Below are 12,039 nucleotides of genomic sequence, written 5' to 3' on the forward strand. Positions count from 1 at the left end.
TGGGATTACTTGTGAAGCAAAGGTACTACCTGTACAGTAAGGTACTACGCAGCACCAGAAAGGGTGGCAGAATCTGTCCCTTGGTAATTTTGAGTACACCACACCTGAAACTCAACCCGGAACATTTGCAAGTGTTTAATTAAATGAGGAATTACTTTACCCTCTCTCCCCAAAACATTTACAATTATAGCACACTTTAGAATAAGGAATTGGCCTGGAGCAAGTGCCATACAGTGGCCTAGGAAATCAATGGGTGTTTTGGGTGCACTGAGAAGGCAAAATTGTATCCTAATTGGCATAATTATATGAATTTGTGAATAAATATTTACTAGGGGAACCAGTACCGTGCATGACTTTTTATTTATGATTGTGAAAGTAGTTTAGTTTCTCAGGGGCTTGGTGTAGTTGAATTGCAGCCTTGAGAGCTTTTCATGAGACAGAAGGAAGACGGTGTTTCTTTCGTGATTCGTTTGTTCTTGTAGTTGTGGATGATCTTATTACATAATATATGCAGTTTTCCAGTCATTTCGGGTTAATTTCAGTATTATTCCATTTTAGAGGTTTCTGAAAACAAACAAAAAAAGAAAATGAATGGCTGAAATTGAAACGGAAATCTTTTATATTGGTTTTAAAATGACACAGTGAATGAATGTGCGGGTGCATGAGTGTTGTGTTGTGTGAACAGTTGTGTGTCAATGAAGAGTTAGCAAGCAACAGTACCTGAATGATATTTAGCTTAAAACAGATGGGGAGCAGATCAGTCACTGAGGAGAAAAAACCCTGTTGCTTCTACTGAACTAAGAAAAATGCAAACTCAGCTTTTGCGTGGGCTGGTGATTAAAGCAAAGGAGTGGGAGTCAACAGACCTTGGATGAAATCTTGGCTCTGTTGAAGTCAATGACAAAGCACTCACCGATTTCAACAGGGCCAGGATTTCACCATCCTCTGCTCTGCCACGGACCAGTTGCATGATGTGAGTCACTTCACCTCTTTGTCCATCTGTTTTTATTTTATTTATCTGAGTGTCCCACTGTCACTGTGCACCGGGGTGCAATCCAGACCAGTGAGGGGTTGTATCACCACCTGTCCTGTAACCTGGGGTGCCTCACAATGCTTTGCTGTTGTAGCTCTTAACCTGGGCTGCTCAGGGCTAGTCTACCAGCATGTAGGTCACGCCGAGTGACTGTGTGCCAGACAGCACTGGTTTAACAGTTCTGACCCCAGCAGCCGGTCTACAGCCCCACTCGAGCTTCCACCAGCCTTGATTACTACTTGCACGGTGATCCCAACACATTCCCATACTGTGTGTTTTTCACTGTCCAGCCCTCTCCTGGATAGCTCAGAGAAATTATATGGTTTGTTCATTCCTCTAAAAACACAAAAGCACATCACAGCTTAATTTAACTGGGGTGAACACACAGTTCCTTTTAAACACAGCACTGAGTTGGTTTATGGTAAAAATGAAAGAAATGTATTAACAAAATATACATAGGATTAAGTGAGTTCACATATAAGGAATGAATATTAAAAGAGTTACAAGTAAAACAAACCAAAATATGCTTCTAAAATTCTAAAACTTAATCTAGCAAGATACAGGCTTTGTTCAAGCTGGTTTCTCTCACCACTCATTCTTTTTCCCCAACATGGCTGACTTTCCCACAGTCAGGACCTTCCACAAAAGTACAAGGCTTTCCTTGTCATCCTAAGTGCAAGATCTTTACCTTAGCAAGTTTCTCACCTATATTCAGTTCCAGAAACTTCAACTCCCCCTTTGTTGAAGGACCCATCTTTCTCAGCTTGCAAGAGCTCTGTTTCCTCATGTCTGTCTTGTGATGGATGCCAAAAATGGCTTCTGCCCTTGCTTTTATCTTTCAAAGTTCAATGAACTTGTTTCAAGAGGCAGGGTGACCTCATGCTGTTCTTTCCTTCCTGTGGGCTTCCTATCCCCCTGTATGTAATGGGGATTCCATTGTTTTGATTCCACCATGCTTAATTAACATAGAAAACAGGTAGATAGCTGTTTCCCCTCCTGTCTGGGTGGGAACTATTCCTTCCGTTGTTTGGCCACACATTTTAAAATGTGTGAGTATTCATAATTCTTCCAGTAGTATTGATATATACTTTTTACAATGATATCTGATCACTGGTTCAAGCATCCCCTACCCCTTATCATCTTTATAGACTGGTAAACCTTTTATATGGATTCTTCTGAAAAATAAAACCCAGACCAAGCTTCTCTCTCCGGCTGGGTGTATACGCCATTCTGTCTTCTCCCGCACTTGTTAACATAACATTTACCTCCATCCCTTGTTAGCTTGATGGGTCTGTTTACTGCTTATATGTAAATTGAGGTGAACACATTCCTTTGTTTACCATAGACCTGTTTAACAAGTCCCCCGACATACCTGGTTTACACACACTTTAGTTATAATTCCAGCATAGATTTATAACTCTTAATACCCACTGTGTACATATATTACACAAGAATATTAATAGATCAGCGAGTTATTAATTTTCAAATAATACCTCACACAGCATATTTTGTTCAAAGATGATTACATCAGTGTGTAGGATGTGAATACTGGGGTGACACCCACAATCTTTAATACGTTTGTCCTCACAACACCCCTGAAATAGGACTACACTATCATTCTCTCTTTACAGATAAGGAATTGAGAAAGAGAGAAGTAAAGCAACTTGCCAAGTTCACACAGGAAGCTGGTGGCAGACCAGGGAACTGAACCTGTGTCTCCCAACTCCTATGCGAGTACCCCAATCACTCCCTGTTCATTTTTCCTCCTACATTCACCATTCATTATTCTCTCATTTAAAAGCTTCAGTCTTCTCATCGGAGAGTAGAGAAAATACCAAATGGCAAAAGTTTTCAAATTTGGCTGACTAAAACTAGGCACCCAAATCCATATTTAAGAATCTAAATAAAAGTGATTGGATTTTTCAAAGATGCTAGGAACCCACAACTCCCAATGACTTAAGCAGGAGTTCTGAATGCCTAAATATGGATTTAGATGCCTGAGTTTAAGGTACCTGAGTCTGAAAATTTTGACCTTTATCATTTGGTCCAGGTTCAGTGAAGCAACAAAATAAATAGTTAACTTCACTTTGTGTAAGAACAAAAGGATATGAAAGCCCAGAGAAAGTCTATTGAAATTAGTACAAAAGATAGAAAGGCAGTGTGGTCTAGTAGACAGTGCAGTAGCCTGGGAGTGACAAGACCTGGGTTCTGTTCCCAGATCTGCCAGTGACCTTGGGTAAGTATCTTTGCCTCCATTTCCCCTCTCACTCTTTATCGTGTCTGTTTGGATTGTAAGCTCTTTGGGACAAGGAGCGGTTTTTACTATGTGTTGGTATAGTGCCTGGTACAATGGAGCTTTAATCTTGGTTGGAGTCTCTGTACTCGACTAAATAACTGATTATAAACACTGATTTAAAATCCGTTCTTTGAGGGTTGAAGCTCAGACAAGGGTTAAATTATTGGGGTTTGCTTTTATTTTTAATATCTTAAAATATTTTCTAACAATTCTGTTATAACATAATTTGCACCAATGAATTTGAGTTTGACTGTCTGTACATGTTTAAATAATAGAAAGGAAGAATTAAATGAATGGTATAAATTAATGGGAAGCAGTCCTGTGGTGTAACCAATATGACAGATAATTAAACCTTTGGCAGAGATGCAGCAGACCATTGATTCTTGTAAATCTTTTCCCCTTAAAAAGCTTATAAGAGATGTTCTCAATCAGGCCAAAGCAGCAAATTCATCTATGTTTTGAATGGCCCATTGACCTGACTTTATGAGACTTTTTCAAAAGCAGCCTCTTATGCTGTCCCTGCTGGCTCACCAGAAGTCTTCCAGGTTTGTTTTTAAACTCACCAAAGCTTGGATTGACATGCACAAATCAAATCCACATTTCCCAATGCACACACAAATGTGCACACAGAGAACCTTGGCAGAAATGTTTAATATAAACCTTAATGGAGGATTTCTGAATGTCAGAAGGAGACCAAAAGATTGGATGAAAATCAACATGTCCTTTGGTTATCTAATGATCTTAGAGCGGGTGGCAGCTCCTTCAATCACTGAATAAAATAATTTGTGGGACTGTTTCATAATCCAAGACTCTGATAGCAATATCCCTAGAGACAGCAAAGGTCTTTTCTTGCATATTTTGCTAAAGCCTTAAAACAAGAGGAGTAATAAAGTGCAGCCTTTTCTCTGTTAACAGGGAGTTTAAAGGGCAGGTGAATAAAGGTTTGAAGGATCTGATGCCTCAACAGTAATAATTAGAGGCTGGCATAATTAGAGGCTGAGCCCTCAGGCAGATGTTTGTCTCTTGAAGCTGCATTCTGCCTGGTTACCTGTGGGTAAAAAGTCAAATGGAAAAATTTTCTTTTCCAGTGTAAGCCCTGTTTACAGTGTCCAGTTAGGCCCTGTCTACATGACAGTGCAGCCACATTAGCCAGAATCATTACTGACCCTGTTTGGGCTAGCTGGGCACTAATTCCCTGGCTAGTGTAGATCTGGACTACAATGTTGTCCTCAGTCTCTCCCCCTTCCTTCTATGCCAGCTGCTTGTTTTTTCCCCACCCTTCTGGGTGTGATCTGCTGTGGTTGCTGGGCATGCAGCGGACTCCAATCTCTATGCTCTTGCTGCTTCCTGGCTCTCCTTCTCTCATGCTCCATGAAAATTTCTTTCTCAGCATAGGCACAGGGGAGAGGGGAAGCAGCATGAATTTAAATCAGCTGCCCCCATCTGAATTAGAAATGCCTCATCTCAGTTAATGAGAGGGAAGAGAAGCCAGGCTGCAGAACCCCCACTGCTGGTCCTCCTCGAGGCATTGCTGCAATGAGGTTTGGAGATGGAAGAGAACATGATCTGTTGCTACAGATCCCACAATGCCTGCATACAGGAAGAAGAGGATTTGCTTCTGTGAACACTGGCCACAAGCGTGAGGAGGGGAAGACGAGGATCCACAGCTGCACCACATGTGCTGCCTGCAAAGGACTGGAAACCACTCTTGAGACAAGGGAATTGATACAAGCTGCAACACACAAACGTCAGCTATAGGGAGGAGTAGACTACTAGGGCATCCTGTTCACCTCCCCAGGCATGGGAGAAATTTCACTACCTAGGATCCTCACTGAAAATTAGTCTTTGGATCCTGCACTGAGTTAAGAGGAGGATTTGGCAGGAAGAGAGATTAAGAGGGAACCTAGAGAGGGGAAAATCAGGAGTTGTTGTTAGAGCATGGGAAAGCTGAGGAGCTCAGTCACCTCTTCCACCAGCTCCACCCCTACTTACCAATATAAATGCAATTTGTGCTAAGTTGGAACTGACAATTTGGGGTTATTAAGCAGTAAGAACCTGATTCTTGTTTACTCCTGCTTTAAGTCTCCTTCCCACAGCCAGAGCAGCAGAAAGTAGCCTTAGTGTAAATTAAAATCAGGGCCTAAAAGTTTACCTCTTTTTAAAAAGCTTAGTTATGTATTACACTTAGAGCAGAGTGAAGAACTGGGTTTTTGCTTCACTGGCAGTTCTGAAAAATGGAACAAAAATGCTGGAAAATTTCAGCAAATTTGTGAGTTGACAAAAATTTCATTTTAGGCTGAATGAAACTTTTTGTCTTTGGGCATTTTTAAAATAGAAAGCAAAGCATATGAAGGGCTAGAGTGACAAAACAGCTGATGGAGGAAGAGCTAGTTCCCTTATAACCATTAGTCCTTTAGCGTATGTCTACTCAGCAGCTGGGAGATGTGATTCCCAGGGTGGGTTGACAGACACATGCTAGCTCTGCTCCACGTAGGGTGCTAAAAATAGCAGCATGGCCATGGTGGCTGCTCAGGCTAGCTGTCCAAGTATGTACCGGGGGGTTGGGCAGAATCACACTCAGGTGGCTAGCCTAAGCCGGCACCACAGCTACACTGCTATTTTTAGTGCACTAACTTGAGCAGAGCTAGCATGTGTTGGGCTACCCTAGCTTGGAATCACATACCTCCCAGCTGCTGTGTAGATATACCTTTAGTGATTAGGACAGTCACCTGGGCTGGGGGAAGACCTGGGTTCAATTCCCCGCTCTGCCTGATATGCAGAAGGGATTTGAACTTGGATCTCCTATACCACAGGAGAGTGCCCTGACCGCTGGGCTAGGGGACGTTCTGGGGCAGGCTCTCAATCTCTCCATTGAAGCTGTTCCACTTTGTAGAAGTGATTAAACAGTTATTAGCACAGGGACTTAAACTTGGATCTCTCACATCCCAGCTGAGTGCTCTGACTACCAAGCGCTAGGGTCACTGGCTCTTCCTCTGAGCCAATGACTATTCAAATAGTTTATACAAAGTGGTACAGTTTCAACTGGAGAGGGTTATGGCCACATCTGCACTGAGGCAGGGCTGCAATTTGTAGCTTGTGCAGACATAGCTGAACCCTAACTAGCTTGCTATAAAGATCAGCGAGGATGTGGCAGCATAGGCTTCAGTGCAGGCTGGACAAGGCCGCCTGCCCCTGTTCCCCCTCCCCCGGTATATACGTGCATTGCTAGCTCATGGCTGCCACATACTTGCTATTATTTTTAGCAAGCTTCCTAAATTAAAAGCTAGTGTGGGTACATCTACACAAGCTGCAAATTACATCCCTTGTTGCAGTGCAGACACCCACCTCCAGACTGCCCTACATCCCAGGGCATCCTCTTCTAAAGGAGGCGGGGCAGCAGCACCACCACTGGACAAATATTTTTTGTCCAAAACTATTCAGCGCATCTGTGTCAAATTTGCAAATACTTTTTGGTCGAATGAAACTGCATTTTTTGGTGAATAAACTATTGTGCAAAAAATTTCACTCAGCTCGAATGACTCAGTGTCTATTTAACAAGGTGTCATTCTCAACAATGACAGTGAGTCATGAATTGTACTATTGGTGTCTCCCCTGCTCTGCCCCTGTTCCTCAGAAAAGGCTACTGTAGAGACTTGGACACTTTCACAGACAATTCCCAAATTCATGAAGAGTGAAGACTGCCATTAGATCTGAAAACAGTGGCACGCATTTGTTAACATTCGTAAGTGATCGAATGACACACCCACCTTCCCTCTTCTTCTTCAGGGGATACGTTTTATGATGAACTGTGCTTTCTTGGAATTTTTTCCTTATGTTTTCAATTACGTTTTCATCCACATATTCATAGGTGTGCTTCTCCTCCAGTTCCTTTTCTGTTCCATACGTCAGAAGCATATTGTTTATTGGACCTAAATAACAAAGAAAGAAAACATAAAATATCTGTAAGGAGGTGACACGGGAGTCTGTTGATCACTGTATTTATATGATCCCCATTCTTCAGAATTATCTCCTTGTTTTTAACCATTTTTTCACTGCTTTTACTCCTCTTTTCTCTTCTCCTTCCTTCTTCATGTCAAGAACAGATCATACCAAACCAATCTAATTTCCTTCTTTGACAGGGTTACTGGCCTCGTGGATGCGGGGAGCAGTAGATGTGATATACCATGATTTTAGTAAGGATTTTGACACAGTCCCGTATGACATTTTTATAAGCAGACTAATGAAATGCAATCTAGATGAAATTTCTATAAGGGTGGGTGCACAACGGGTTGAAAGACCATACTCAAAGGGTTATCATCAATGGTTCACTGTAAAACACGGAGGGCCTATCTAGTGAGGTCTGGCGCCATTCAGTATTTTCACTAATGACTTGGATAATGGAGGGTATGCTCATAAAGTTTGTGGATGACACCAAGATGGGAGGGGTCACTAGCACTTTGGAGGACAGGATTAGAATTCAAAAGGACCTTGACAAATTAGAGAATTGGTCTAAAATCAACAAGATGCAATTCAATAAAGACAAGTGCAAAGTACTACCCCGAGGAAGGAAAAATCAAATGCACAACTACAAAATCACTGTCTAAGTGGGAGCACTACTGAAAAAGATCTCAACAATGTGATGCAGCTGCGAATAAGGCTACTATCATTCTGGGGTTTATTAACAGGTACGTATGTAAGATGGGACATAAATTGCCTCAGTCTGCTTGGCACAGATGAGGCCTCAGCTGAAGTACTGTGCATAGACACTGACTTCCTCTCTACCCAGGGGATGCTCGACTCCTCCCCCTCCACCCCAGGCCTGCCCTCAGTCCACCCCTTCCCCCAGGCTCCCACCTCCATCCTGCCTCTTCCCTCCCCCTCCCACGAGCATGCCCTGTCCGTGGCAGGTAGGAGATACTCGGGGGGAGTGGAAGGAGTTGATCGGTGGGGCCGCTAGCAGGCGTGAGAAGCTGGGGGGAGGAGGGGAGCTTGGCTGCCAGAAGGTGCTAAGCACCCGCTAATTTTTGCGGTGGGTGCTCCAGCCGTGGAGCATCCATGGAGTTGATGCCTATCATACTGTGTCCAGTTCTGGGTGCCACACTCTAAGAAAAATACAGACAAAGAGAGGTAACTGGCTCTGTGGATATGGGGAAAGTGGTAGATGTGATATATCTTGACTTTAGCAAAGCTTTTCATATGGTATCCCACAGTATTCTTCACAGCAAGTTAAAAAAAGTATGGATTGGATGAACATCTTTATTAATGACATCTTTATTAATGATCTGGACGATGGGATAGATTGCACCCTCAACAAGTTCGTAGATGGCACTAAGCTGCGGGGGAAAGGTAGATACGCTGGAGGGTAGGTATAAAGTCCAGAGTGACCTAGGCAAGTTGGAGGATTGGGCCAAAAGAAATCTGATAAGGTTCAACAAGGATAAGTGCAGAGTCCTGCACTTAGGATGGAAGAATCCCATGCACTGCTACAGGCTGGGGACCGACTGGCTAAGTGGCAGTTCTGTAGAAAAGGACTTGGGGATTACAGTGGGTGAGAAGCTGGATATGAGTCAGCAGCGTGCCCTTGTTGCCAAGAAGGCTAACGGCATATTGGGCTGCATTAGTAGGAGCCTTGCCAGCAGATCAGGGAAGCGACTATTCCCTTCTATTTGGCACTAGTGAGCCCACATCTGGAGTATTATGTCCAGTTTTGGGCCCCACACTACAGAAAGGATGTGGACAAATTGGAGAGAGTCCAGCAGAGGGCAACAAAAATGATGAGGGGGCTGGGGCACATGACTTATGAGGAGAGGCTGAGGGAACTGGGCTTGATTATTCTGCAGAAGAGAAGAGTCAGGGGGATTTGATAGCAGCCTTCAACTACTTGAAGAGGGGTTCCAAAGAGGATGGAGCTCTGCTGTTCTCAGTGATGGCAGATGACAGAACAAGGAGTAATGGTCTCAAGTTGCAGTGGGGGAGGTCTAGGCTGGATATTAGGAAACACTATTTCACTAGGAGGGTGGTGAAGCACTGGAGTACGTTACCTAGGGAGATGGTGGAATCTCCATCCTTAGAAGTTTTTAAGGTCAGGCTTGACAAAGCCCTGGCTGGGATGATTTAGTTGGGGTTGATCCTGCTTTGCACAGGGGTTGGACTTGATGACTTCCTGAGGTCTCTTCCACATCTAATATTTTATGATTCTATGAATCCAGATGAGAGAAAAAAAAACTATGCAAGATTAAGAAAACCTGACCTAGCAGGAACGGTTAAAAAAATGGGCAGTTTAGTCTTGAGAAAAGACAACTGAGGCAGGACAGTATAACCATCTTCAAATATGTTAAAGGCAGTTACAAAGAAGATGATGATCAGTTGTTCTCCATGTCCATTGAAGGCAGGACAAGTAATAATGAGCTTAATCTGCAGCAAGGGAGAATTAGGTTTGATTTTAGGAAAATCTTACTAACTGGAAGGATGGTTAATCTCTGGAATAGGTTTCCAAAGGAGGCTGAGGAATGCCCATCACTGGAGGTTTTAGCAAATGTTACACAAACCCCTGTTAGGGATGGTCTAGGGTTACTTGGCCTTGCCTCAGCACAGGGAGCTGGACTTCAGGACCTCTCTTGGTCTTTTTCACCCCTCCATTTCTATTATTCTATTTGTATTACAGCAGCATCTAGAGGCCCCCAATCAAGACCAAGGACCCATTGTGGTAAGCACTCTACAGACACAGTGAGAGATTGGTTTCAGAGTAACAGCCGTGTTAGTCTGTATTCGCAAAAAGAAAAGGAGTACTTGCGGCACCTTAGAGACTAACCAATTTATTTGAGTGTAAGCTTTCGTGATCTACATGCATCCGATGAAGTGAGCTGTAGCTCACGAAAGCTTAGGCTCAAATAAATTGGTTAGTCTCTAAGGTGCCAGAAGTACTCCTTTTCTTTTAGTGAGAGATTGCATACTTTTCAGGGCAGGGACTATCTAAACAGACAAGGCACACAAAAGTGTGAGAGAAAGGAAACATTATTACCCACACTTTACATATTTTCCCACAGAGAGATTAAGTGATTTGCACAAGATTACCTAGGAAATCTGTGGCAGACCCAAGAATTAATCCCAGGTCTCCCATTTCAGTGCCATAGCCACGAGAGCATCCTTCCTTCTCTTTTAGGAATCCTTCTTTTGGATTGTATATATTAGTGTCAGATCAAAATTTGTGCATACACGAGGTGATCTGTTATTCACCCCCTGTCCATAGTACACCAGTAACCCTCAAATGTAAACAAACTGTTAATATAGTATGATCACTCACAGACCGAGTGCAGATAGATCTAGATCTGACTGTTAGTAAAAGGCCTGAAGACAAAAAGAACTTGTTACCTTCTTAAAAAATGTTGCCATAGTAAATTCAGATTATCTGCCATGTGTGGCACGTAGCCTCCATAATACAAATTTATTCCACATATGGTTGTGTCTCATGGAAGTGACGAATCACTCTAGCTGGGAAACTGCATTCTTACCTTGGTATTTCCTAGGGATGTGCCCTTCAGCTATGTCTCATTTAGAGGGTGATATGCTCCATATCAGATGTATGTTTTGCTCCAGTTACGTAAGACTTGACTACATTTGCATGTTGTTTTGAGTTAATTTGAGTGTTTCGGGGGAAAACTGCCTTGTGTTCAGAGACAGAGGATTTTATTTCTCATTCCCTGCTTTAATGAACCCTCCTTGGAAATGAGTTTGCTGGCATGCAGGATGAGTTTTTCCAGAACACAGTTGGTGTGATCAAATTCCCATTTCAGTTCACAATGGTCCACCTCTGGCAGTTCTCCCATTGCCATCCCACGCTGCTCTGCCCTACAGCTGGATCAGCCTGTCTGTTTACCTGTGTGCCCGCTACAGCTTCAGGGACATCTTGATAAGACATCACCTCCTCCTTTAAATGCTGTCATGCAGCCAGATGTGTCTCTTTGCAATTCCAGCTTGTGGAAAGTACACACACCTGGTGCCACATACCTCACCAGTCATAGCAGCCATGCCCCACGCTTTCACATGGTCTCATGCTGAGGTCCTGGACTTCCTTGCCCACTGGGGAGAGGAGATCCAGTCCCGTCTTAACAGCACTCACCAGAATGCCAAGTTACACAAGAGGTTATCAAGCAAATGAAAGAAGGGGCCATTCCTGGGACCCGATCCAGTGACTCAAAATAGGAAAGGCACACTGGCAGGGTTAGAAAGATTTCGGGGACAGTAACAAGAGCTCTGTGAGAGCTTGCATGAACTATGCCTATTATAAGGCACTGGAATGAATTTTTGCAAATTTTGCCCTGGTTTTCATTTTGCATCATGGGGTGTTCAATAAAGGTGATTTTTTTTAAATGCATGACTTGCAACTTCTGTTATTCTTTGTTAAATCAATTCATAAAATCCTTGCCCAGACCACCATGAAATCCCTACATACAGCATCACTAGTATTTGCATTACCGTTGAGCCCCATTGTGCTAGGTGCTGTACAAACACAGAATAAAAAGATGGCCCCCGCACCAAGGAGTTTACAATCTAAGTACAAGACAAGAAACAACACATAGATACAGACCGAAGGGAAGTACAATCAGTTGATATTAGTCAGCATGATAGGCAGAGATCGCAGCACACCTGCAGCCTAACTGTTGTTCAGAGCTTTTTAGGCATAATGGCAAAGGCAATTATTGAAGGTGAA

General features: G+C 43.1%; 1 protein-coding gene across 1 annotated transcript in view; it reads right to left on the bottom strand.

Moving 5' to 3' along the window:
• Nucleotides 1-205: 205 nt before the first annotated feature.
• The window catches only part of THEMIS (thymocyte selection associated), a 112,818-nt gene continuing 100,984 nt past the window's right edge, over nucleotides 206-12,039 (bottom strand). Inside the window, exons 6-7 of the mRNA XM_073335191.1 lie at nucleotides 7,097-7,258; nucleotides 206-564 (exon numbers count right to left, since the gene is read on the bottom strand). Of these exons, the coding sequence (XP_073191292.1) occupies nucleotides 545-564; nucleotides 7,097-7,258 (182 nt within the window). The 3' untranslated portion in view covers nucleotides 206-544. The remainder of the gene's footprint in view (nucleotides 565-7,096; nucleotides 7,259-12,039) is intronic.

This window comes from Lepidochelys kempii, chromosome 3 (assembly GCF_965140265.1).
Source record: "Lepidochelys kempii isolate rLepKem1 chromosome 3, rLepKem1.hap2, whole genome shotgun sequence".
Lineage (NCBI taxonomy): Eukaryota > Metazoa > Chordata > Testudines > Cheloniidae > Lepidochelys > Lepidochelys kempii.